Source organism: Macaca thibetana, chromosome 13, assembly GCF_024542745.1.
Source record: "Macaca thibetana thibetana isolate TM-01 chromosome 13, ASM2454274v1, whole genome shotgun sequence".
NCBI lineage: Eukaryota > Metazoa > Chordata > Mammalia > Primates > Cercopithecidae > Macaca > Macaca thibetana.
This window is the reverse complement of record NC_065590.1, coordinates 5,265,278-5,292,499: the sequence shown is the minus strand read 5'-3', so window position 1 is coordinate 5,292,499 and position 27,222 is coordinate 5,265,278. Positions and strand designations below refer to the sequence as shown.

At 45.6% G+C, this 27,222-nt stretch overlaps 1 protein-coding gene across 6 annotated transcripts in view; it reads left to right on the top strand.

The window, feature by feature from the left end:
* The first annotated feature begins 1,489 nt into the window (after positions 1–1,489).
* The window catches only part of RFX8 (regulatory factor X8), an 85,588-nt gene continuing 59,855 nt past the window's right edge, over positions 1,490–27,222 (top strand). For 2 of the 6 annotated variants that reach the window (XM_050755112.1, XM_050755114.1), the window contains exons 1-2: positions 1,490–1,719; positions 15,411–15,534. In XM_050755112.1, coding sequence (XP_050611069.1) covers positions 15,463–15,534 — 72 coding nt within the window. In that variant the 5' untranslated portion in view covers positions 1,490–1,719; positions 15,411–15,462. Of the gene's footprint in view, positions 1,720–7,792; positions 8,231–8,561; positions 8,643–15,410; positions 15,535–27,222 lie in introns of those variants that run through there. The other 4 variants (XM_050755110.1, XM_050755109.1, XM_050755113.1 and 1 more) reach the window with 3 other exon arrangements.

Genomic DNA, 27,222 nt, shown 5'->3' with positions numbered 1-27,222 from the left:
TCTAAATTTTGGTCTGATCTTAGAGTTAGCCCATTGTCAAGACTCAGTCAGTCCACTGAGATCATGCCAGTCTCCTTAGGTAAACATGATTTATCTCTCAGTTTATTTCCCTCCCCAGCTTTCTCCAAGATGGCCCCAGAGCCTGTGGGGAAGAGGTGTGCCTCACCTGGTGGGAGGACACTGTAAGTCACAGCCAAGCCAAGGCATTCTTCACAGTGGGAAAGAGAGCTACCAGCAGCAGCCCAAAGTGGCAAGCAGGCCCCACCCATGCGGGTCCCTCCTCGTCCGGGTGAGAGGTGACAACCTGCTGGCGGCTCTCTCACTCTCAACGCCTCCTTGGCCTCGGCATCAACCCTGGCCACGCTTGAGGAGCCCTTCAGCGCACCCCTGCACTGTGGGAGCCACTCTCTGGGCTGGCCGAGGCTGGAGCCGGCTCCCTTGCTTGCCGGGAGGTGTGGAGGGAGAGGCGTGGGCGGGAACCGGGGCTGGGCCCTGCACTCGCCGGCCAGCGCCAGTTCCAGGTGGGCGTGGGCTCAGCGGGCGCCTCACTCAGAGCAGCTGGCCGGCGCCGCCGGCCCGGGCAGTGAGGGGCTTAGCACCTAGGCCAGCAGCTGCAGCGGGTGCGCCTGGTCAGCCAGCAGTGCCGGCCTGCTGGCACTGCACTCGAATTCTCGCCGGGCCTCAGCTGCCTCCCCTCAGGGTGGGCAGGACTCGGGACCTGCAGCCCGCCATGCCCGAGCCTCCGCCCCCCCCCGCCCCCAGGCTCCAGCACGGCTCGAGGCTCCCTGACGAGCCCCGCCTCCTGTGCACCGCCCAAGGGCTGAGGAGTGAGGGGGCATGGCGTGAGGCTGGCGGGCAGCTCCGCCTGCAGCCCCAGTGCAGGCAGGATCCAGTAGGTGAAGCCAGTTGGGCTCCTGTGTCTAGTAGGGACTTGGAGAATCTTTATGTCTAGCTAAGGGATTGTAAATATACCAATCAGCACCCTGTGTCTGGCTCAAAGTTTGTAAATATACCAATCGGTGTTCTGTATGTAGTTAACCTAGTGGGGACTTGGAGAACTTTTCTGTGTAAGTACTCTGTGTCTAGCTAACGGATTGTAAACGCACCAATCAGCACTCTGTCTAGCTCAGGATTTGTAAATACATCAATCAGTACTCTGTGTCTAGCTCAAGGTTTGTAAACGCCCACACCAATTAGTGCTCTGTGTCTCGCTAAAGTAGTGGTGACTTGGAGAACTTTCACATCTAGCTAGAGGATTGTAAATGCACCAGTGAGCACTCTGTGTCTAGTTCAGGGATTGTAAATGCACCAATCAGCACCCTGTCAAAACGGACCAATCAGCTCTCTGTAAAATGGACCAATCAGCTCTCTGTAAAATGGACCAATCAGCTCTCTGTAAAATTGACCAATCACCAGGATGTGGGTGGGGCCAGATAAGGCAATAAAAGCAGGCTGCGAGGCCCAGTCAGAGGCAACGTGCTGGGATTGCTTTACAGGCTGTGACGGGTTTGTTATTTAGTTTGTTATTTAGCTGCTTACAGTAACTTGCAGCTGCTCGCTTTCCGGGTTCACGTGGTGTTTGTGAGCTGTAATACTCACAGTGAAGGTCTGTGGCTTCACTCTTGAAGCCAGCAAGACCACGAACCCGTCAGAAGGAAGAAACTAGGCACATCTGAACATGCGAAGGAAAGCACTCAGGACTACCATCTTTAAGTAAAGGTAACATTCACTGCAAGGGTCCATGGTTTCATTCTTGAAGTCAGCGAGACCAAGAACCCACCATATTTGGTACATACTTGGACCACAGACTCTAAGGCAGTGCCCTTGTCAGCTGGGTGCTGGTCATGCTGATGGCAGCCACAGTCAATATGTGGATGCACCTGAGTCACTCTCCTTGAGGGACTTGTTTCTGCTTCCTTCCATGGGCTCTGTAGGCCCTGTGGTCTGGCTGTGACTTCTGTGATCCCTGCCAGGGGGCCTATGCGGTGGTCCTCAGCTGCATAACCATGTTGACAAGCTCCCCAGCCAGACCTGCAACTACTGTGTAATGGGTTCTGCTGTACAGAAGTTTTGGGGGTAGCCGTATTTTCACTCCTGTGTCTTTGACAGAGATGGTGATTACCGTGGATATCCTGAGAGCAGGGAGAACTGCAGCTTATCCTTTCTGAGATCACCCCACCCCCTCCCACGCAAGAGGCTCATGTGGGTGCTCCCTAAATATCTGTCCAGTGAATGACTCAACTCCAGCTTACCACTTAGCTTAACCATGGGGCATCAAATGTCCTTCAAAATGGTCACCTCCGGAAGGGTGTGGGAACCACCTCCTCCCAGATCCTTACCGAGAAGACTAATCACAGGTATTAGAAACTCATGAACTTGGCTGGGTGCGGTGGCTCACACCTGTAACGCCAGCATTTTGAGAGGCTGAGGCAAGTGGGTCATCTGAGGTCGGGAGTTCAAGAGCAGCCTGGCCAACATGGCGAAACCTTGCCTCTACTAAAAATGCAAAATTAGCCAGGCAGGGTGTCAGGCGCCTGTTAATCCCAGCTACGTGGGAGGCTGAGGCAGGAAAATCACTCGAACCGAGGGGGCAGAGGTTGCAGTGAGCCAGATTGTGCCACTGCACTGCAGCTTGAGTGACAAAATGAGACTGTCCCCCAGGAAAAAAAAACAAAACTCACGAAGTTGTGATAAGAAAAAACCTGCTCTAAATGGCTCAAGCGAAAAGTTCATTTGTCGGAGGCCACAGATGAGCTCCAGGAGAGATTCCTGGACCACACGAGAGGCAGGAAATTCTCAGGGGTCTGCCTCCTCCAGCTCTTTGGACTCGGGTGCCTGTGGCCTCTCCAGCTTCTCTCGCCTTGCCTGCTTCCTGTGCAAGGTTCTAAGACATTGTCAATTGGAGTGGCCTGGTGGAGGAACGAGCAGAGGCAGGTGGGAGAGGTCCCTGCCTGTCAGCTCACCTCCACACAGATGCGCTGAGAGGCACTGGGTAAGTGTTTACGGTCACAGCACAGCGATAACGTGAAAATAATATTTGAAAAAGACCATCTTGACAACTATTTTGCATCTTAGCCTGGCTTTGCGGGGTCTTAAGATGAGTGGTTTTTAAAGCCAGGCTTTGTTTCATAAAGCGAGCTTTAACAATCTTTACACATCTATTGGGATGTGTCTACCTTTGTTCTCCAGCAAAGCTCACAGGCAGATGCTCTTTGTAAAGCATCTTTCCTGCTTCTCTCTGCTGGGGAATTCCAATGGGTAATTAGCAGGAGGAGGTCACGTGACCAATTGAAAGGCAGTCTGCTGTCCTTCAGAAAGATATGTCAAATATGTACTTTGTCTGGAGATGCTGTAGTGAAATTCATTTCACGGTGGGGATACTACCAGGAAATAATTCCATGCAGAACAGCAGGGAATGGGCAGCTGTTCTAGTACGTTTCTACCAAAGAATAATATGAACCATGAGAACAAATGAAGGTTTATCTTACCCAGAATTAACTAATGCTATCGTTTTAAACTGCTTTTCAAAAATAATAATTTCATGCTTGTAAAAAGCTTTAAAATAGTATTTACACAAATCCAAAGTAATTGACTTAGTGTGCCTTTTGTCATTCTTTTGGAAAATTAATTGGGGTAAGATTTATAATTTTGCTCATAGGATTTGGAAAAGTGTCTGCCTTGCTTACCTGATGGCTTTAATAAGATGACTTATTAAATTCTTACTAATCATCTGCAGAAAAGGAAACCACTTTTCATTTTGTTTTTGCTTGGTTTTCCATGAGACTTCCAGAAAAGTCCCACTTTTAATGCAACAAAAGAATTCAAATGCATTACTTTGCAAATTACAATTTACAAACATTCTGTGAGGAGTGAAGGCTGTTTCATTTCATTCCACACATTCTTAGAGTTCCTCTGCAGATAATGCTATTTGTTATACCTTATGTGGCCAGCACCTCTCTGCAAAAAGGGAAACAGGAAAACTGCATTGGGGAAAAAACACAGCAATGGGATATCGTCATGGTCCTCTGAATCATGGATTTTAGATAAACGACAGAGAAGTGTTTTATATTTGGAGTTAGGTTTTCTCATTAGATACATTCTCCTGAATGCAATGTTCCCATTGATTTCAACTGGGGTAAAAGCCAGATACTCAAAAGGTGAGCATAGAACAAGGAAAATTGCAACATATGATAGTGATTTGGAATCTCTCCAATAAGACTGTTTTGCTCTAGTATAGTTTGAAAGTCTCCATAGCTTACTGGTTTAGAGCCCAGGGATCTGAAGGAGTTTCTTCCAGGCTAAATGGAACATGCAGTTTGTCTGTTCTCTGTAATGCTGTGTCTGTGCAGATGTAGCTACATTGTGCATTCTGGACCAAATCCACTATGCTCATTAGCTTTACTTAAAAGTACATCTATTGCCTGAAGACACCTGGGTACATCCACAGAAAGTGAGTAATTGCAAGAATTGAATGAAATTAAGCACCCTAGATCAGAGATGGTTTTGTGCAAGGAGAAGGCACAGCTGGTGCCCTTTTAGAAGGTGAAATGAGACTAATTAGATAAGCTAGAAACCAATTAGATGGAAGTAGGTAAAAGAAGTTACTGTTTAGATAAGAGATGTGGTTCTCTAGCTTTGTGTGCATAACATGTGACATAAGAAACTGGAATTCTACTTGATACAAACCTTAAAATTTATTTTCCTTGTCCTGGTTTAGATATTAGAGCAAAGATGCTCAACCTGGAGTTAGAGACTAGATTTTCAGGTACAAGACAGCACATACATGGATCTAGCAGTCTCCTCAGTGAACACCACAGAATGAAGTTTTTTGTGATGTCACTTCCAGTTAAACATTCTTTGAAAAGAAAATGGATTTTATACCTAATTTCTACTGAGCGAATTATGTGGCTATGTGGTCAACTCAACTGAAAGCCTTAATTATGCTGCTAGTAATGGAGTTGTGTGCAGAGGTAAATGTCCTTTGCATATTTAGCACATTAGGAAGACATACACTGGGAATAAATCTTCTGAGAGTGTCACTGTATTAGCATGAAACTACTGAGTCTGATCTATAAGATGGCTGGTCAAACTAGGGACACCAGCTGTCACCTGTAATAGATGGAATTAATAGGCTCTTTGGGTGGAGGGTGTAAAATTGACCACATGGCCTCATTTCTACAGTCTTCTAATCAACAAGCCTCAAGAGCTCTGAGCCGAGATATGATGTTTGCTTTTCATAGCATCTAACATTCAATGCAATAGCTAGCAAAGAGACCACTGGTCAGCCAGATGGTCATGGTGTCCCCGTTGTATTTCCAAGGTCTGTTCCAGTGCCTGGTACTGGTTGATGCTCAGTAAATGCAAATATTATGGTACCAGCAGTGACGTGATAAGGCCCTAAATAACAGCAGGCTCTTCCCTTGGTTATTTCCAGTCTCTGTGGACATGAGCAGGCATTTTGGGAAGTTTCCTGGGTGGAAGGAGCTGCTGCAGGACCAGTATGAGAAGGGGAAGGAACCATATTTCCCCCAGCCACTGAGAAGGACCTGCCTGTCCCACTGCAGGAGGACAGGACTTAGCACTCAGGGCAAAGCAAATCAGATGAAGGAACCTCACGGGGCTCCTCCTCCCAGTCCAAAGAGATGTGTTACCTCTTCTAGAGACGGGCTGACCTGCAGAGTGAGGCCTTGGAGAGCCCTGCCATTATCTCCTCACCTCATTGCTTCATCTTTTTTCCTGTGGGTTCTTCGTCGTGGTTGCCATTCAGCAGTCTCCCAACTCTGTTACTCATGTAGTTGGCCTCCCATCCTCATATGGATGCTCTTAAGGCAGCAGGTGAGGTTCCCCCCAGCTCCTGGCTTGAGAGAGGATGATGTGGGGTCAACTGTCCTCTACTGGGTGGCATTTTAAAGCAGCCGACCCTGAACAAGGAAACTCAGCTGAGAAGATAAATAAGGCTAACAGTGGCCCCATTCACTTGTTTATGTCATTCCCACTCACTCACCTATCCCGCCCCTACACTCCAAATGTCCCAGGCTTCAGGACCAGGCTGATTCATGAGGCAGTGCCCCAAAGGAGAGTCAGATGCCATCCCGGGTCAGCTCCAGTGACCTGGTTGAACTTCAGGGTCCAGGTTCTGAATGTCCTGCTATCTCTCTGGAACTGACCTTGGAGCTTCACCCTGGTGATGGTGTTCCTGTGGAAGGGAGGATGCTGGCCCAGGAGATGTCTGGTGGGCCCCAGCAGCTACCTTCCAGGGCTGGCACGTGGGAGGCAGTCGACAGTTGTTTCCTTTGTTGAATCGATCTCTTTCCTGCTTCCAGAAGTGCTTCTCAAACGTGTGTTGTGTGTGCGTGTATGTTTTAGGGACAGACTTTTTAAAAAACTGCGGTAAAATATATATAACAAAATTTACCATTTTAACAATTTGTAAGTACATAATTCAGTGGTGTGGTATTAAGTACATTCGCATTGTTTTGCAACCATCAGCATCTATTTCCAGAACTTTTCATCTTCCCAAACTGAAACACTCTCCCCATTAAAACACTAACCCCCCAGCCCCTGGCAACCCCCATTCCACTTTCTGTCTCTGAGTTTGTCTTCTCTAGGGACCTCATGTAAGTGGCATCATGCTTTTCTGTTCTGTCTCTGAGTTTGTCTTCTCTAGGGACCTCATGTAAGTGGAATCATGCTTTTCTGTGTGCTTTATTTCAGTTAGTATAATGTTTTCAGTGTATCTGTGTTGTAGCATGTACCCGAATTTCATTCCTAAGGGTAAATAATGTTCCAGTGTATGTATACGTACCACGTTTTGTTTATCCATTCGTCTGTCCATAGACACTTGGGTTACTTCTACCTTTTGGCTATTGTGAATAATGCTGCTGTGAGTATTGCTGTACATATTTGTTTACGTTCCTGCTTTCAATTCTTTTCGGGTATACACTTAGAAGTGGGACTGGCTGATCATAAGGTATTTCTGTTTAATTTTTGAGGAACGGCCATACTGTTTTCCATAGCAGCTACACCACTTTAATATTATATATATATATATTTGAGACAGTCTCACCCTGTCGCGCAGGCTGGAGGGCAGTGGCGCGATCTTGGCTCACTGCAACCTCCGTCTCCCAGGTTCAAGCGATTCTTGTGCCTCATTCTCCCAAGCAGCTGGGATTACAGGCACCTGCCACCATGTCCGGCCCCCCCTTTTTTTTTTTTTTTTTTTTTTTTTGTACTTTTAGTACAGAAGGGGTTTCACCATGTTGGCCAGGCTGGTCTCGAACTCCAGACCTCAGGTTATCTGAGCGCCCTGATCTCCCAAAGTGCAGTGATTACAGGTGTGGGCCACTGCCCCAGGCCAGCTGCACCACTTTAAATTCCCACCCGCAGTGAACAAGGGCTCCAATTTCTCTACATGCTCACCAACACTCGTTAGTTTCTATGTTTTAAATAATAGCCATCCTCTTGGGTATGGTTTTTGTTTGCGTTTCCTAATGATTAATGATGTTGAGTATCTTTTCATGTGCTTAGTAGGCATTTATGTATCTTCTTTGGAGAAATATCTATCCAAGTCCTTTGCCCATTTGTAAACTGGGCGGTTTGGTTTTTGTTGTTGCTAAGTCGGCAAATGTGTTTTTGATCTAGATTGAGAAATCCTTACCCGGAGACTCTGAAGCAGTTAGCAGCCACAGTAAAGGCTGTGTGACTGAGCTCTGACTACGCCACAGCCTTGCAAGTGAATGCCACTTAATACTCACAATAACCACACAGTTCCCCAGAAAGGAAATGAGTTTGGAGAGGGCCAGCAGCTCCATGTCACACAGCAATGACACTGACATAAATAGCTCTGGAGGGCAAGGACTTGCAGGGCCTGGCTGCAGATATGGGGACTCACGTTGAGGTGGCACTGCTCACCTGGAGCGGCACACTGGAGTCACCTGGGACCAGCCTCCTAGAAGTCCCCATGCACCCGCCTGTCAGAAATTCTGAGCTCGGAGATTTTTCAAAACTCCTAGGTCCAGTGGTTTCTGGCAACAGCGGGCACATTAGCATCACCCGGGGAGCCTGCCCTCACCCAGACCAGTTCATCAGAACCTCTTGGGGTGGGGGGCGGGGCTGGGGTAGGGAGCAGCAGCCAGGTATGAGTATTTTTGAAAACTGCCTGAAGAACTCCAATGCACAAGTAAGTCAAGGACCCCCACGAACTCAACACCGCGACCAGACTGGAAAAGGTGTAAGTTGGTGCTTGTTCGCGTGCCTGTTTGATTGGTTGGTACGGAGGTGGGACGGGCTCTGGGTGCGAGCGGGAGACCGCTCCAGCCCACACCGCAGGATGCAGGGTGGGGTCCGCTCATCCTCGGCGGGGCGAGGGGGTTTGGGGGCTGTGGCCTGCCGAGCTCACCGCGCGCCCTCGCGCACCCGGGCTCGGGCCTGGCGGACTGGGTTTCCGCCCCGCGCGCCCCTTTCTAAAGTAAACACCGAGGAGCGGCGGTGGCAGGACCGGTGCAACCCAGCGCTGCCCACGGCCGCTGCTCGCTGCCTGCCTCGGTGCTGCAGGCCCGGGACCGAGCCATGGCCGAGGGGGTGCTGGCCTCGCCGTCAAGCCTCGGGGGCAGCCGGGGCCCGCACAGTGGCGTCATCCAGTGGTGAGCCGCCCGGCCCCTGGGACGCTCGGATGGAGGAGGTGGGGCTGGGGAGGGGAAGCGTGGTTCCCGCTACGGCTGCCCTCGGGACGCCGAGTGAAAGCCGAGTGTGAGGAGCGGCCCCAGGCCCAGCGCTTTCTGATGCCCGCACGCTCGCCCCAGCGCGGAGGGACCTCCCATGCACGGACACGCGTAAAAGCCCCGGGTCAGAAACGGCAATGGGGCCGGGCTTCCCATCTGTGGGTTCCCCGTTGTCACCCTTCCCGCGTAAAGCCGTCCGGTCTGCCCCGCGGCGGCCCGTTGGTTGGACTCTACTTCCATGTACATCCAAAAGCGCCTGGGCATTGGCCAGGGGAGGAAAAGCTGCTCTCCCTAGATCCAGGATGAGATGTTTCCTCAGTTAAAGCTAAGGAGTTTTTAGCTTTCCACATTGCATTCCACATTGTGAAATTCACTTCTAGCTATTTAAGTCGAAGCAGGAAAAAAGGGAAAGAAAAATATCCTTAGCCCTTGGGACTGAGAAACTCACGGGGTTGCAGATCTTCTTAAATAGGAAAATAATTGAAACCAGTTTTAGGACCTTTAGTTTTACAAGGTGAATAGCTGTTATATAACAGAGTGCATTTTTCTGTTTTTAAGTTTCAAAGCATATTTCTCAGGGAAGACTTTTGAAAAAGTCATGTGAGTGAAATAAAAAGGAAGGGCGTGTTTGTGATTATAACCCTGGCAGGCCTAAACAGTTACCATTTTCCTCCAAAAGAACATTTTTGATATGTCTTATCTTCAATGAGATTAAAAAAAAAAAATCGAATGAACACTGAAGCACACAGCGTTTTTCAGGGTTACACAGCTGGGCTGGGTTTCTGCTACACTCACTGACCCCAGGCCCTCATGCAGCGTTCTTAGAAGAAAGGACTCAGATGCCTTTCAATGACTTCAGGTAGCCATTTAGTAAATTAGAGTTTCCAGGGTTTAAATTATGCTCCAGAGACTTGAAAGAATGATGAGACTGATTTAAAAATACCTGAACCTCCTAAGACCGTTTGTGAACTCACTTCAAATGGTAACCAGGAGGCCTATGATGGTCTAGACCAAGCTTGTCCAACCCTTGGCCTAAGGGCCACATGAGGCCCAACACAAATTTGTAAACTTTCTTTTCTATTCGTGTGTGTGTGTGTGTGTGTGTGTGTGTGTGTGTGTGTGTGAGTGAGTGATGGAGTCTTGCTCTGTTGGCCAGTCTGGAGTGCAGTGGCATGATCTTGGTTCACTGTGACCTCCGCCTCCTGAGTTCAAGTGATTCTCCTGCCTTATCCTTCCGTAGTAGCTGGGATTACAGGCCTGCGCCATCATGCCCTGCTAATTTTTGTATTTTTGTTAGAGACAAGGTTTCACCATGTTAGCCAGGCTGGTCTGGAAGTCCTGACCTCAAGTGATCTGCCTGCTTCGGCCTCCCAAAGTGCTGAGATTACAGGTATGAGCCACCATGCTGGGCCTTCATAAACTTGCTTAAAACACTGAGATTTGTTTTGGCTTATCAGCTATCATTAGTGTTAGTGTATTTTATATGTGACCCAAGATAGTTCTTCCAGTGTAGCCCAGGGTAGAAAAGATTGGACACCCCTGGTGTGTAGACCATTTTAGCAGAGAGTGTGACTTATTCAAGTCCCATATTACAAGTTCTTATCCCTATAGGCCCCTCTTCAAGGTTGGGGAGGTGGAGGCAATGGAAATAAGGGAGGGATCACCGTTTCATTGGGGAGGGCTGTTCTTTAGACATCCAGCTGATGAGGTAGTATGTTTACCAGATCGTTGAGGCCAGCTGTGGTGGCTCAGGGCAGTAATCCCAGCACTTTGGGAGGCTGAGGCAGGTGGGTCACTTGAGCTCAGGAGTTTTGAGACCAGCCTGGCTAACATGGCAGAAACCCGTCTCTACTAAAAATAGAAAAATTAGCTGGGTGTGATGGCGGGCACCTGTAAATCCCAGCTACTCTAAGGCTGAGGCAGGAGAATCACTTGAACCTGGGAGCTGGAGGTTGTAGTGAACCAGGATTACGCCATTCCGCTCTAGCGTGGGCAACAAGAGTGAAACTCCATCTCCAGCAACAACAAAAACACCCAAAACAGATGGTTGGCACTAGTGGTTTTAACATCAAGAACAGCCTCTGGTATTCCAAAGCCTGGAAGGTGTTACCAGTGCTGGAGGAGCAGTAGTGGGTAGTGCAGGGCGAGGGGCCTGAGTGCCTGGAGACAACTCTGTTAGCCAGCATCTGAGTGAAAGACCAGGGAGGGGCCCAGCTGTTGTCCTGTGGAGGAAACCTGCCATTTTCCACATTACTTCGTTTTGTCTTCTAATCAGTCACTTGTTAGGTCCTCAGCATGTCTTAGAGACATCAGTGCCGTTGTCATCCACACTGGATAAATTCTCCCAGGAGAAAGGTCCCAGGAGAGCTTGGTTAAGTCTCGGGGGCCAGAGGTAATAGAAGGTTTCTGTTTCATGGACAGGAAAGACTGCAGAAACAGGGAGAGCTGGGGTTAAAGCTCTGGGGAGCACAAAGAAATGAACAGTGATCTGACTTCCTTGCTGGGGTGCAGACCTAGCAGGTCTGACCCCTGGCTTCAGACCAGGCAAAACCTAAGCATTATCTAATCCCAATGCATGCTGAGCCCTGGCTGTAGACTACATAACTATTTCCCACATAGACTTTTACAAATTTCTGCAGACTCTGTTGAAATTTTAGAAATACAAATGTATTTGGAAAGGTGCAGAATTCATGGTAGCTTTTGATCAGCTGGAACCAAAAGGGACTCTAGTTCCTAGTTTGGGGGGGCTCACGACATTTTTCTTTTTTTTGTTTGTCTTTGTTTCTGTTGTTGTTGTTCTTTTTTTCTTTTTGAGATAGAGTCTCACTGTGTCTTCCAGGCTGGAGTACAGTGGCACTATCTCTGCTCACTGCAACCTCCACCTCCTGGGTTCAAGCAGTTCTACCTCAGTCTCCCGAGTAGCTGGGATTACAGGCACACACCACTGCACTCAGCTAATTTTTTGTGTTTTAGTGAAAATGGGGTTTCGCCATGTTGGCCAGACTGGCCTTGAACTCCTGACCTCAGGTGATCTGCCCATCTCAGCCTCCCAAGGTGCTGGGATTACAGGCGTGAGCCACCACATCCAGTTGCTCATGACATTTTTCTTTAAAGAGTACTCAGAAAATGTGTGAACCACTGGCTAAGTATTTGTGCTGTGAAGTCAGTAATCATCAGATTGTTCATCACTCAAAGTGAGGAGAACTTCGTGAATGGTCTCAAGGTCTTAATCCACCCTGTCTGATGGCAAGACCAGGAAAATAGTGTTATTATGCAGGTAAGCAAGGAATCTAGTGATCTTTATCAAGCAGGCTTTATTCCCAGGTGTATCACCAAAGAACATTTTGGTAGTAGAGTTTAAAACCCTTAATGTCACCTGCCAGCAGTTCTGCCAGTCCCCTTTCAGGCTCTCCTTGGAGCCCCAGGTGGTTGGAAGTCAGGCTCACCTACAGCAGGTACTCTGTGCAGCCACTCTGCCAACATCAGCATCTTTCTTGCTTCCATTCCAGATTTTGATGGTAGACATAAAAATGATAAGAGCTGCTGTATGCAAGCCAGGTAGTAGGCCCATCATGTACTTGTTTTCTAATCACAAAAACTCTCAGGTGTCTCAGATTCTCCTGAGAATGGAAACCCGGGTCTTTGAGGTTCAAAGCCCGGGGTAAGAGTCATGATTGTAATTTCCCATGTGTGTGGACGCCGAAGGCTGAGGCAACTACTGGGTGACAAAGTCCACTTTCAAACTTTCTGCTTGTCCAGTTACTGTATGCTGACTGGCTGCCATTGATCGGTGTCTGTGATTTGGCTTAGAATGTTGGGCAAATGACCACAGACACATGGTCAGAGACAAGGTGAATCTCTTGGAACTGCCAGGACCAAGGCAGCCACACAGAGCTCACATCCAAAGGTGGCCCTTTCTTTACATGTGTGGCATAGAAAGGACTCTTGGCCACAGACCTTTACTGTTATTAAGAGTATTATTTGGCCTTCCTACTCCACGTAGGTAACAGGCAGGCTCGGTAGTATCATTTTGAAATTGGAGGACAGCAATTCATAGAGACTTAGAGCAAATGAGCGTCTGTCACAGGAAAGAACAATCAGCAAACATGGAAAACTGGAGTTCATTTTAAGGAGTTTGTGTTTTTTACACTTCTTTTTTAAGGAGAGCGTTCCCTAACTAAATCTGGAGTAACTATGAATAAACAAGTGAGTTTGAATTCAATGCACATCACATTTTGCTGCAGTTTCCCGGATCTAGCCAACACTTTTCTGGGATACTTCCAATATTGAGTTTTTCATATATCAACAAGTAGTGTCTTAACAAAAGAAATACAAGCCAGGTGCAGTGGCTTGTGCCCGTAATCCCAGCACTTTGGAAGGCCAAGGTGGGAGGATTGCTCAACAACAGGAGGTCAACACTAGTTTGGGCAACATAGTGAGACCCTGTCTCTACGCTTTTTTTTTTTTTTTTTTTTTTTTTTTTAAAAAGTATCTGGACATGGTCACACGCCTGTAGTCCCAGCTACTCAGGAGGCTAAGGCAGGAGGATCCCTTGAGCCCAGGAGTTTGAGGATGCAATGAGCTATGATTGCACCACTGTATGCCAGAGGGAGCCTCTCTCTGTGTGTATATATATGTATAATATATATTTATATATGTATATATGTGTGTATATATGTGTGTGTATATATATCTGTATGCTGACTATATATGAATCTGCCACTCCCCCACCCCACCATCCCACCAATAGATATCACCCTGTACTCAACCTTGAGCCAAATAATTGATGCAGTAGCAGCTGGATTTAAACCATCGTGAAGTATCTGAAGTGTCATATTCCCACATTGATTTAGGGAAGCATCCCAGAAAAATCTACTTCCTTGGTGCCTGTACTGGGTTGAATAACATCCCCCCAAAAAAAACTCATGTCCACTCGGAACCTCAGAATGTAACCTTATTTGGAAACAGGATCTTTGTAGATGTAATTAGTTAAATGGAAGTCATCCTGAATTAGGATGGGCTCTAAATCCAATCACTGGTATCTTGATAAGAAAATTCACAGAGATACTAGCCATGCACGGCGACTGACGCCTGTAATCCTGACGCTTTGGGAGGCTAAGGTGGGCGGATCGCTTGAGCCCAGTTCAAGACCAGCCTGGCCAACGCGGCAAAACCTGTCTCGACTAAAAAAATACAAAAAAGAAAAAATTCACAGAGATAACGGACACACGGGGAGAAGGCCACGTAAGACACAGGCAGGAACTGGAGTGAAGTCGAGGAACACCAAGGACTTCCGGCAATTACCAGAAACAAGGAGAAAAATATCCAGCAGGGTCTCCCTCAGAGCCTCTGGAAGGAACCGACCTTGCTGGCACTTGGATTTTTAGGCTTCCAACTTCCAGAACTGTGAGAATGCATTTCTGTTGTTTGAGGCCCTTGGGCCTGTGGTAATTGATCACCCCGAGGAGACGTTGCAGGGTCAGAGATTCCCCCATTCGTTATGTTCTTGTGTCTTTTTTTCTGGAAAGCCAGTGGGGTTAACAATTGTGACTATATCCTTTAGTTCCCAAGGAAAGTACATTTGGCCTCAGTGTGCCTCATTCCAGAAGACAAGCTATATATTACCCATATACCCATCTAAAGCAAAATACCCATATTTTGCTCTAGAAAAATGCCAAGGGCATGTATTGTCTGTAAAGTCTCTGCTAAATAAATATTTCTCTTTAAGAGTTATACTGGCTTGCTTTGTGGATTTTTTTTAAAGAACAACCGTCCATCCCACCGGGAAAGGAAGGTTGTAGCTGGATGTCACTACGGACACTTTCTGACCCAGGCCACCTTCACCACTCGCCTGCACACTGACATACTGCTGCTGGAACAGGCACCTGGCTGTCCCCACGGGCCGGGGGTGGTCTGTGAACCTCACCCAGAGCCCCTTATTGGTAAGGAATACACTCTGCCCCCAGGCTGGGAGCACTGGTGTAGTTGAAGGTATCACTTTGAGCAGAGGTCACAGGCACTGCTGCATTGGCTCTGTGCTGCTTTGGCTCTGTAGGGAAGAAAGCAGAGCAAAAGCACTCTGCCTCCCAGTGTCTCTCGGTGTCTTGCATTTTACACCTCATTGCAATTCAAAGAATCCAAACATAATGGCCTGCCCTAAACCACAGGGGTTTAAGAACCATGCAAGCAACTTCTTCAGAGGAACAGGAATCGGAGAGGGAAGGATGTGAAAATGGGGCCTGGGAAGCCAGGCTGGCTCCTGCGGTCACCTGCAGGGTGATAGGCTTTCCCTGGGTATTGTTTTGTGTCTTATTCATAAAGTAGAATCAATAATTCTCCACTTTGTAGTTATGTAGCTCTTGGCCGTAACCTTTATAAAGGTCTATGAAACAGTGTCTGCTGAAGTCTTCATTTGAACTTCTTTTAGCATGCCAACCTGCCAGGAGACAAAAACAGAAACGCTATGGGCTTCTGATCTTCTAAAAGCCACAGTCAATATACTTAACACTGGGCTAAGGACAAACGGGTACATTCGTGATGCTGGTTGTGAGCCTTCGCAGGGGTTCATCCAATGAATTAGACGTTTCATTTATTGGAACCTCACACACATCTTGACCATTGATTTTGACAAAATATTTTGCCTCTAGAAAAACATGCCAATTTCCTCTTCCTTGTCCTCCTCTCCTCCAGGTTGGTCGACAACTTCTGCATTTGTGAAGGGTGCAGTGTCCCTCGCTGTCTCATGTATGAGATTTACGTGGAGACCTGTGGGCAAAACACTGAGAACCAAGTCAACCCGGCCACCTTTGGGAAGGTAAGTTGTTGAAGATAAAGAACGCTCTATTCACTGAGTGCAAAAAAGGGAAGCAAGTTAATGGAGGAAGTGTTGCAATGTATTTGGGTCTAATGGATTTTCAGTGGGTATCTTTGGCTTCCTTCCCACTAGCTGGTCAACATCCTTCAGCTAATTGAAGAGCCGTCCTGTTAGCCACTTCCCTTTGTCCACACTTCATAGTGAGGGGCCAGGAAGGATGAGGAATGGGTAGCACCTAAGGGAATGTAATTATGGCAGCTCCAAGCACTCCTCAGGGAGCCAGGTTTGCTGGGATGGTATTCCCTGCAGAGAAATGCCAAGTTCTGAGAGATGCTTTGGCACCACACAAGCTAAGAGCCACTTTGTGGTATCGGACAACTGATGTTGCTCACAATTGGGTTGTGCTGAGAGAATTCATTGGCTCTTAAAAGATCTCCTCTGGGGGTTAGGATCTCTTGGTTTTTTTTTTCTAAGACAGAATTTCCCTCTTGTTGCCCAGGCTGGAGCAGTGGCGCGATCTCGGCTCACTGCAGCCTCCACCTCCCAGGTTCAAGTGAGCCTCCTGCCTCTTGCATCTGTACGTCCAGGAGTGAACTTGCAGCATTAGGGGGCGCATGGCTGACTGACATCAAGGGATGTGGCCAAACCATTACCCTCCGCCCAGCAATCCTGTGGATTTCTATTTTACTTGCAAAACATCAAAGTGATTAGATCCATTCTCCCAAACACAGTCTTCATCTTTGAAACTTCTGGTCATTTGTGGAAGTTCTACACTTCTGATAATCACAGAATCTTCTAATATGGAGGCTGCTTACATATTTGAAACAACTGTTCACCTCTCCGTGTCTTCCGTTCACCTCTCTGCCCACCTGTTTCATTATGACTTCAATTATTGATGTTTCTCTTAAAGGTGGCCCCAAGGGTGTAACTCACTGCCTCAGATGTGCTCAAAGGACAAGAGCGCTTACCTTTTTTTGGCTACTATTGGCTTTTATTTTTCTGTATATGTTCACTTTAAACTTGTAGTCAACAGGATCAACCCTTAAGTATTTTTTTCTAAAGAGTTGAAATTAAGGTAAGCCTCCCCAAACAGTCTTGTAAACTGTAAAATATTAATAGTCTATATAAATACAAAATGTTATCAGTTATCATCATGTAATTATTTGAACCCAAGAGTAGCTATTCTCTTATTCCTATTGTATTTTACCTCTTCAATTTTTTGTTTTGTTTTGTTTGTTTGTTTGTTTGTTTGAGACAGAGTCTTGCTCTGTCGCCAGGCTGGAGTGCAGTGGCATGATCTTGGCTCACTGCAACCTCTGCCTCCCAGGTTCAAGCGATTCCCCTGCCTCAGCCTCCCAAGTAGCTGGGACAACAGGCATGCACCACCACGCCCAGCTAATTTTTTTGTATTTTTTTTAGTAGAGACTGGGTTTCACTGTGTTGGCCAGGATGGTCTCGATCTCCTGACCTCGTGATCTGCCCGCCTCAGCCTCCCTAAGTGCTGGGATTACAGGTGTGAGCCACTGTGCCCAGCCACCTATTCAGTTTTGACCTGCAGTTCTATTTCTCACCATGTTCTTGAATCACAGGTGGTTCATCCAGTCTTCCCAATCTGCTGAAGCGGCTGTGTTTGAAAAGTGTGTCTTTTATCAAGTCATCTCGCTAGGTAACTCTAAGGTTTTCCCGGTAGCTGGGAAATCCCCCAGCTGCTATCATCCAGCTCATATTTTGCCATTTCATCACTTTGAATACTGGGAAATGTCATCCAAGGCTGAGCTGAGTGCTGGGTATCCTGGCCCTGCAGCCTTTTCCCATCCGGCCATCTACCACCCTTATCAGAGGGAAGTGGGTGACTTTGACTTGATGTATTTTGGCTCCATGGGATTCCTACCTCCTTTTCTAACATAGCAAAAACTCTTTTTCACAATCTTTTAAAGATCTTTTTATAAGGCTGTTTCACCTTCATGGTAATTCCACTGCAAAGCATTAGAAAAAAAGAGAGACTCCAGTGTGTGACTACATGCAGCTAGGCGGCATTTTTTCTCTCAATACTCTAGGATTCCTTTAAAATTCCCCCAAGATGCCAAGGTACTGACTTTGAACTCTTGTTGGAAATTTGCCTGAAAAATGGGCCACATCAGTTGAGCTGGTATTGGGAAGGGTCTCCGTGCTGCTGAATTTGTGACGGAATGGAGAAGGGAGGGGAAAGGAAAAGGATATGATCCCAAAGCGTGTTTACAAGAGAAACAACAAAATCCGCAATTCTCACTTCCTCCCTCCTCCCCTGGGAATGGAGTCAGTTTCTCGCCAAGTTCCTGTGCAGATGTTGGAATGTTTCTTGCTCTTTGTGGCTGTACTGGGCATATGATGGGTAAGACTCATTCCTGGTACAAGTGATATTTTACATGGATTAGGGAATTTCCAGAAGGCTGACTTCCTCTTTTGAAATAACATTTACTGATGTTTTTCTGATTATAAAAGGACTACATCCCCTTTGCAGGAAATGTGGAAAATAGAGGAAAACATGTAAAAAGAAGAAAATGAGTGCCGGCTATCACTTCCCTGTCCAGAGATACAGGCACGTGTGTGTAGTTCATTTGCAGACATGCACGCTCACTCATGCACACATATGGGACCGGCAGGAGCTGGAGAAGTAACCACATGGCGACTTCATCTTCCTGTTCTGTGTCTGAAGGTGTCCAGTGGCTGGTTCTTCTCCAGCTCCTGAGTGAGCATTTGAGCAATCAGCATGACCTTGCTGGAAACTCTTGGATGACACCAAGTCTTGTTGTCACTGTAACTACCCAGCAATGTCATCAGTCTGATGCTTAGAGTATCCAGTCCCAGATAATATCAAAACTCTGAACTTGGTTTAAAGTAAAGCTGTTTCCCCTCCAGCTTGGTATCTTGCTACAGAGAACTAGGCCTGGGGCTTCTTCCCTCCCTCTGCCTCCTCCCACAGCTCACCAGGTATGGCCTGACCCCTCTGGGAGGGAGAGAAGGAGGAGGTGGTAAGTGGCTGGACAGTTATTTTATGGCTGCAGGCTCTGGGGGCAGGCGGACCCTGTCTCCCGGTGGTGGTGTTCAGGGCCTCCTTGCGACTGTCCCAGGGCATCCCCAGGCTTGGTGAAAGACCCTTTTCAGCGGTCACGTGCTGCTCGCCCAGCAGGCTACCTCCCAGGGCTGCTGTGACTGACCGCCTTTCCAGGGGGCCTCGCAGGGCAGAGTCTGGGCTCTCCCACATGCCAGCTCTTTCATGGAGAGGACACAGCCATTCTCAGCCTGCACAGATGGTGGGTGAGCCGGCTGAACCCACAGCTGCACCCATCTCTTCCACTCTTCTGCCAGAGCCGCTGGCCAGCCCTGCCCTCACTGCCCACCAGGAGTCTGATGCCGCTCTTTGAGTGACTCAGGCCTGAGGGGGCCCACAGCCCTCCCACACCAGGGAAGAGGGTGGTCTCGAAGTCGGAAAGCCCCTTATGTGTGCTCTTCTCTCTACCTCATTGTGGGGGATTAGTGTTAAGGGCTTCTGTAGCTTTCCATAACCACATTTCAGCTAACTACCTGAGGACACAAGTCCCCTAGGGTATGCATCTCACAATTCACTTTATGGCGTGTTATCTGCTATCTTTTTGCCTCATCCTGTCATATAGAGGCTGCAAGGCTTAGATGAATTGAAAGACCGATGTGTAGATGGATGATGGACGGACAGATAATAATTAGACAAGAGGACCCCTCAGAAGACTTTCTCCTTCCTAATTTGATTTTTGTCTCCTCTTTGGGCCTTGAGTACTGCACGGCCTCTTATTGCTTTCTTACCTCCTGACCATACCTATTATAAGGACTCCTTTTGACAAACTCTTCTTCAATTATTTTCACTTGAATGTGAAAATAACTGATAAATAGGTAGATAGACAGACACACAGGCAGAGACAGACAGATAGCCATCAGGTAACATGGTGAAATTTTTAACAGCACCAAGCCTGGAATGGAACTTCTTAGACTGTAACCCTGGGTAAGATAACCATCTTGTTTCCACTTCATATGTAAAGTGAGGATATTAATAATAGTAATATTAATAATAGTACCTACTTCATGAGGTTCTTTTAAGAGATGAATGAGAAACACATGTAAAGAGAATAGAACAGTCCTGGGACGTGGAAAGCACCCAAGAAATACTTTTATCATTCTTTTTGCCTCAAATATCATAAACATTTTCACATTAAGATATTTTCAAGTGCATCTTGTATAATAGCTGTGAAATATTTTGGGGGGTGTACCATAATTTAAGCATATCCTCCCTTTTTTTTGAGGTAGAGTGTTGCTGTATCACTTAGGCTGGAATATAGTGGCATGATCTCACCTCACTGCAACCTCTGCCTCCTGGGCTCAAGCAAGCCTCCCATTTCAGCCTCCCAAGTAGCTGGGACTACACCTGTGCCACCACACCTGGCTACCTTCGTTTTGTTTGTAGAGTAGGGTTTTGCCAAGTTGCCCAGGCTGGTCTTGGACCCCTGGGCTTAAGCAATGCATCCGCGTTGGCCTCCCAAAGTGCTGGTGTGAGCCACCGCGCCCAGCCTAACCATATCCCTTATTGGAAATACAGGTTGTTTGTAATTTTCCTTTGTTTTAAACACTATAAGTCCCCATCCATATCTGGTCATTTTTTTAGGATAGATCCCCACGTATGGCCTGCCAAATTGCTTTTTGCAACCAACTGTAAACAATTGCAGTCAGTGCTCATCCCTGATGATAATTCATGGTATTCTTAACACAAATTCATAACATTCCTACCCCAGAAAACTTGTTGGGTAAAAACTAGAATTAGCTGTTTCTACTTGCATTTATTGGATTGTAAGGTGAGCACTTTTGCATGCGCTTTGGTCATGTGTATGTTGTGTGTACATATTACCACCAGACCATTTTCTATTGGGGTGTATTTCCTATTGATTTGTTTGAGTTCTGTCTATTTTCAGGATATAATTTTTAACTTATATTTTCTGCAAGTTATCCCAGTTGATTTTTTCATTTTAACCGTGTTGTATTTGCTCTCTATATTAACATGAAATCACAGGATAGTCAGGGGTTGGGGTGACTCAGTATTATCAAATGTACAGAGTATTACGTTGCCTGACAATCAGGCACTTTACTTCTGCTTTTCTCTCCCAAACACCAGATTATTTCTCAGGGCTAGAATCTGAGCCTGCTGCATACTTTATCATAATTTCTTTAGGTACTTAAAATGTGCGTCTTGATTTTGCTTTGCAACTAAACATATAGGAAGGCTTTTCAATGATTTTCTTAAGTTAGAGGAGATGAAATTGCCAGAATCTCTTGTTGACAACAGGAATTTCTAGCCTCTAATTCTGCATTTAGATTTGGCTGACTTCCCCTTTTGTCTCCTGTCATTTTCCTCCTGTACATTTTGGTTCTTCTTCCCTGAAAGACCCACCACATTTGGAGGCATGACCAAGGTGTTAATTGTGTCAAACTTGCCTACTCTGCTCTTTTGTCTTGCCTCCTCATCCCGGCTTATGTGGGCTTCTTGCAGGAAGAGAGTAGGACCTGGAGCCAGAAAAGAGGAAAAATGGTTCACATTTCCATCGAATCCCACTGCTTGGGAGCTAATTTAAAAAAAAAAAAAAAGGGGGGGATGCAACATGCAACCAAGCAGAGGCGAGGGCTGAATGATTATGGACAGGGTGTAGAAAAAGAACAGAAATAATTACTTGACAGCTCCAAACGTCGTGGCTTCCCTGCTCTGTGTTTTGTAATTTCATGATGATCCAGGATTTCCACTCTCAACATGCATGTCATGGATGCCGTTCTTGTCATGAACCGCTTTGATTCAGAAACTAGACCAGACTTCTATTGATCATAAGTGTAATTTCATGGCTCTCTAACAAAGTGCTGATAAACAAGATAGCATTCACTAGCCAAACCCAGAAAGTGAAAACAAATTAGGCAAACAAATGGATAATAAAAAGTGAAAATGGGATCTGGCTTCCAAGATGGCTAAATAGGAACAGCTCCGGTCTGCAGCTCCCAGCGAGACTGATGCAGAAGATGGGTAATTTTTGCATTTCCAACTGAGGTTCCTGGTTCATCTCAATGGGACTGGTTGGACAGTGGGTGCAGCCCATGGAGGGTGAGCTGAAGCAGGGTGGGTGTTGCCTCACCTGGGAAGCGTAAGATGTCAGGGGATATCCCTTTCCTAGCCAAGGGAAGCCGTGACAGACTGTACCTGGAAAAACAGTTCACTCCTGCCCAAACACTGCACTTTTCCCAAGGTCTTAGCAACTGGCAGACCAGGAGATTCCCTCCCATGCTGGGCCCAGCAGGTCCCATGTCCACAGAGCCTTGCTCCCTGCTAACACAGCAGCAGTCTGAGATCGACCTGCAAGGCGAGGCTGCAGCCAGGTGTCGGGGGAGAAGGGGCATCTGCCATTACTGAGGCTTGAGTAGGTAAACAAAGCAGCCGGGAAAGCTCGAACTGGGTGGAGCCTGCTGCAGCTCAACAGGACCTACTGCCTCTGTAGACTCCACCTCTGTGGGCAGGCCATAGCTGAACAAAAGGCAGCAGACAACTTCTGCATACTTAAATGTCCCTGTCTGACAGCTCTGAAGAGAGCAGTGGTTCTCCCAGCACAGCATTCAAGCTCTAAGAATGGACAGACTGCCTCCTCAAGTGGGTTCCTGACCCCCGTGTAGCCTGCCTGGGAGACACCTCCCAGTTGGGGCCAACAGACACCTCATATGTCAGGTGCCCCTCTGGGACAAAGCTTCCAAAGGAAGGATCAGGCAGCAATATTTGCTGTTCTGCAGCCTCTGCTGGTGATACCCAGGCAAACAGAGTCTGGGTGGACCTCCAGCAAACTCCAACACACCTGCAGTTGAGGGGCCTGACTGTTAGAAGGAAAACTAACAAACAGAAAGGAATAACATCAACATCAACAAAAAGGACATCCACACCAAAACCCCATCTGTAGATCACCACCATCAAAGACCAAAGGTGGATAAAACCACAAAGATGGGGAAAAACTAGAGCAGAAACACTGAAAATTCCAAAAACCAGAGTGCCTCTTCTCCTCCAAAGGATCACAGCTCCTCGCCAGCAACGGAACAAAACTGGACAGAGAATAACTGACAAGTTGACAGAAGTAGGCTTCAGAAGGTCAATAATAACAAACTCCTCCGAGCTAAAGGAGGATGTTTGAACCCATCACAAGGAAGCTAAAAACCTTGAAAAGGGTTAGACGAATGGCTAGCTAGAATAAACAGTGTAGAGAAAACCTTAAATGACCTGATGGAGCTGAAAACCATGGCACAAGAAATTTGTGACGCATGTACAAGCTTCAATAGCCGATTTGATCAAGTGGAAGAAAGGATATCAATGATTGAAGATCAAATTAATGAAATAAAGAGAAAAGACAAGATTAGAGAAAAAAGAGTAACAAGAAATTAACAAAGCCTTCAAGAAATATGGGACTATGTTAAAAGACCAAACCTACGTTTGATTGGTGTACCTGAAAGTGATGGGGAGAATGGAACCAAGTTAGAAATCACTCCTCAGGATATTATCCAGGAGACCTTCCCCAACCTAGCAAGGCAGGCCAACATTCAAATTCAGGAAATACAGAGTACACCACAAAGATATTCCTGGAGAAGAGCAACCCGAAGACACATAATTGTCAAATTCACGAAAGTTGAAGAAAAAAGTGTTAAGGGCAGCCAGAGAGAAAGGTCGAATTACCCACAAAGGGAAGCCCTTCAAACTAACAGTGGATATCTTGGCAGAAACCCTACAAGCCAGAAGAGAGTGGGGGCCAATATTTAACATTCTTAAAGAATTTTCAACCCAGAATTTCATATCCAGCCAAACTCAGCTTCATAAGTGAAGGAGAAATAAAATCCTTTACAGACAAGCAAATGCTGAGAGATTTTGTCACCACCAGGCCTGCCTTACAAGAGCTCCTGAAGGAAGCGCTAATATGGAAAGAAAACCAGTCACTGCAAAAACATGCCAAATTGTAAAGACCATCAATGCTAGGAAGAAACTGCATCAATTAATGGCAGAATAACCAGCGAACATCATAATGACAGGATGAAATTCACACATAACAATATTAACCTTAAATGTAAATGGGCTAAATGCCCCAATTAAAAGACACAGACTGGCAAATTGGATAAAGAGTCAAGGCCCATCAGCATGCTGTATTCAGGAGACCCATCTCACGTGCAGAGAGACACATAGGCTCAAAATAAGGGGGTGGAGGAAGATCTACCAAGCAAATGGAAAGCAAAAAAAAGCAGGGGGTTGCAATCCTAGTCTCTCAGAAAACAGACTTTAAACCAACAAAGATCAAAAGAGACAAGGCCATTACATAATGGTAAAGGGGTCAATTCAACAAGAAGAGCTGACTATCCTAAATATATATGCACCCAATACAGGAGCACGCAGATTCATAAAGCAAGTCCTTAGAGACCTACAAAGAGACTTAGATTCCCACACAATAATAATGGGAGACTTTAACACCCCACTGTCAATATTAGACAGATCAACAAGACAGAAGATTAACAAGGATATCCAGGACCTGAACTCAGCCCTGCACCAAGCAGACCTAATAGACACCTACAGAACTCTCCTGCCCAAATCAACAGAATATACATTCTTCTCAGCACCACATCACACTTACTCTAAAATTGCCACATAATTGGAAGTAAAGCACTCCTCAGCAAATGTAAAAGAACAGAAATCACAATAAACTGTCTCTCAAATCACAGTGCAATCAAATTACAACTCAGGATTAAGAAACTCACTCAAAACCACATAACTACATGGAAACTGAACAACCTGCTCCTGAATGACTACCGGTTAAGTAACGAAATGGAGGCAGAAATAAAGACGTTCTTTGAAACCAATGAGAACAAAGACACAACGTACCAGAATCTCTGGGACACATTTATAGCAGTGTGTAGAGGGAAATTTATAGCACTAAATACCCACAAGGGAAAGCAGGAAAGATCTAAAATCGACACCCTAACATCACAATTAAAAGAACTAGAGAAACAAGAGCAAACAAATTCAAAAGCTAGCAGAAGGCAAGAAATATCTAAGACGAGAGCAGAACTGAAGGAGATAGAGGCACAAAAAAAAAAACCCTCAAAAAATCAATGAATCCAGGAGCTGGTGTTTTTGAAAAGATCAACAAAATTGGTAGACCACTAGGAAGACTAATAAAGAAGAAAAGAGAGAAGAATCAAATAGATGCCATAAACAATGATAAAGGGGATATCACCACTGATCCCACAGAAATACAAACTACCATCAGAGAATAGTATAAACACCTCTACTCAAACTAAAAAATCTGGAAGAAATGGATAAATTCCTGGAAGCATACACTCTTCCGAGACTAAACCAGGAAGAAGTTGAATCTCTGAATAGACCAATAACAGGTTCTGAAATTGAGGCAATAATTAATAGCCTACTGACCAATAAAAGTCCAGGACCATACGGATTCACAGCCTAATTCTACCAGAGGTACAAAGAGGAGCTGGTACCATTCCTTCTGAAACTATTCCAATCAATAGAAAAAGAGGGAATCCTCCCTAACTCATTTTATGAGGCCAACATCATCCTGATACCAAAGCTTGGCAGAGACACAACAAAAGAAGATAATTTTAGACCAAGATCCCTGATGAATATTGATGTGAAAATCCTCAACAAAATACTGTCAAACCGAATCTAGCAGCACATCAAAAAGCTTATCCACCACGATCAAGTTGGCTTCATCCCTGGGATGTAAGACTGGTTCAGCATGTTCAAATCAGTAAATGTAATCCATCACATAAACAGAACCAATGACAGAAGCCACATGATTATCTCAATAGATGCAGAAAAGGCCTTCAACAAAATTCAGCCCTTCATGCTAAAAATTCTCAATAAACTAGGTATTGATGGAACGTATCTCAAAATAATAGCTATTTATGACAAACCCACAGCCAATATCATACTGAATGGGCAAAAACTGGAAGCATTCCCTTTGAAAAGCAGCACAAGACAAGGATGCCCTCTCTTACCAGTCCTATTCAACATAGTGTTGGAAGTTCTGGCCAGGGTAATCAGGCAAGAGAAATAAATAAAGGGTATTCAATTAGAAAAAGAGAAAGTCAAATTATACCTGTTTGCAGATGACATGATTGTATATTTAGAAAACCCCATCTTCTCAGCCGAAAATCTCCTTAAGCTGGTAAGCAACTTCAGCAAAGTCTCAGGATACAAAATCAATGTACAAAAATTACAAGCATTCCTATACACCAGTAACAGAGAGCCAAATCATGAGTGAACTTCCATTCACAATTGCTACAAAGAGAATAAAATACCTAGGAATCCAACTTACAAGGGATGTGAAGGACCTCTTCAAGGAGAACTACAAACCACTGCTCAACAAAATAAAAGGGGACACAAACAAATGGAAGAATATTCCATGCTCAGAGATAGGAAGGACCAATATTGTGAAAATGGCCATACTGCCCAAGGTAATTTATAGATTCAATGCCATCCTCATCAAGTTACCAATGACTTTCTTCACAGAATTGGAAAAAACTAAAGTTCATATGGAACCAAAAAGGAGCCTGCATAGCCAAGACAATCCTAAGCAAAAAGAACAAAGCTGGAGACATCATGCTACCTGACTTCAAATTATACTACAAGGCTACAGTAACCAAAAGAGCATGGTACTTGTACCAAAATAGGTATATAGACCAATAGAACAGAACAGAGCCCTCAGAAATAACACCACACATCTACAACCATCTGATCTTTGACAAACCTGACAAAAACCAGCAATGGGGAAAGGATTCCCTATTTAATAAATGGTGCTGGGAAAACTGGCTAACCATATATAGAAAGCTGAAACTGGATCCCTTCCTTACACTTTATACAAAAATTAACTCAAGATGGATTAAAGACTTATATGTAAGACCTAAAACGATTAAAAACTCTTGAAGAAAACCTAGGCAATACCATTCAGGACATAGTCATGGGCAAAGACTTCATGACTAAAACACCAAAAGCAATGGCAACAAAAGCCGAAATAGACAAATGGGATCTAATTAAACTAAAGAGCTTCTGCACAGCAAAAGAAACCATCATCAGAGTGAACAGGCAACCTACAGAATGGGAGAAAATTTTTACAATCTACCCATCTGAAAAAGGGCTAATATCCAGAATCTACAAAGAACTTAAACAAATTTACAAGAAAAAAAAAAAAACCATCAAAAAGTGGGCAAACGATATGAACAGACACTTCTCAAAAGAAGACATTTATGTAGCCAACAGACATGAAAAAATGCTCATCATCACTGGTCATCAGAGAAATGCAAATCAAAACCACAATGAGGTACCATCTCACACCTGTTACAATGGCGATCATTAAAAAGTCAGGAAACAACAGATGCTGGAGAGGATGTGGAGAAATAGGAACATTTTTACACTGTTGGTGGGAGTGTAAATTAGTTCAACCATTGTGGAAGACAGTGTTGTGCTTCCTCAAGGACCTAGAACTAGAAATACCATTTGACCCAGAGATCCCATTACTGAGTGTATACCCAAAGGATTATAAATCCATCAATGATAGACTGGATTAAGAAAATGTGGCACATATATGCCATGGAATACTATACAGC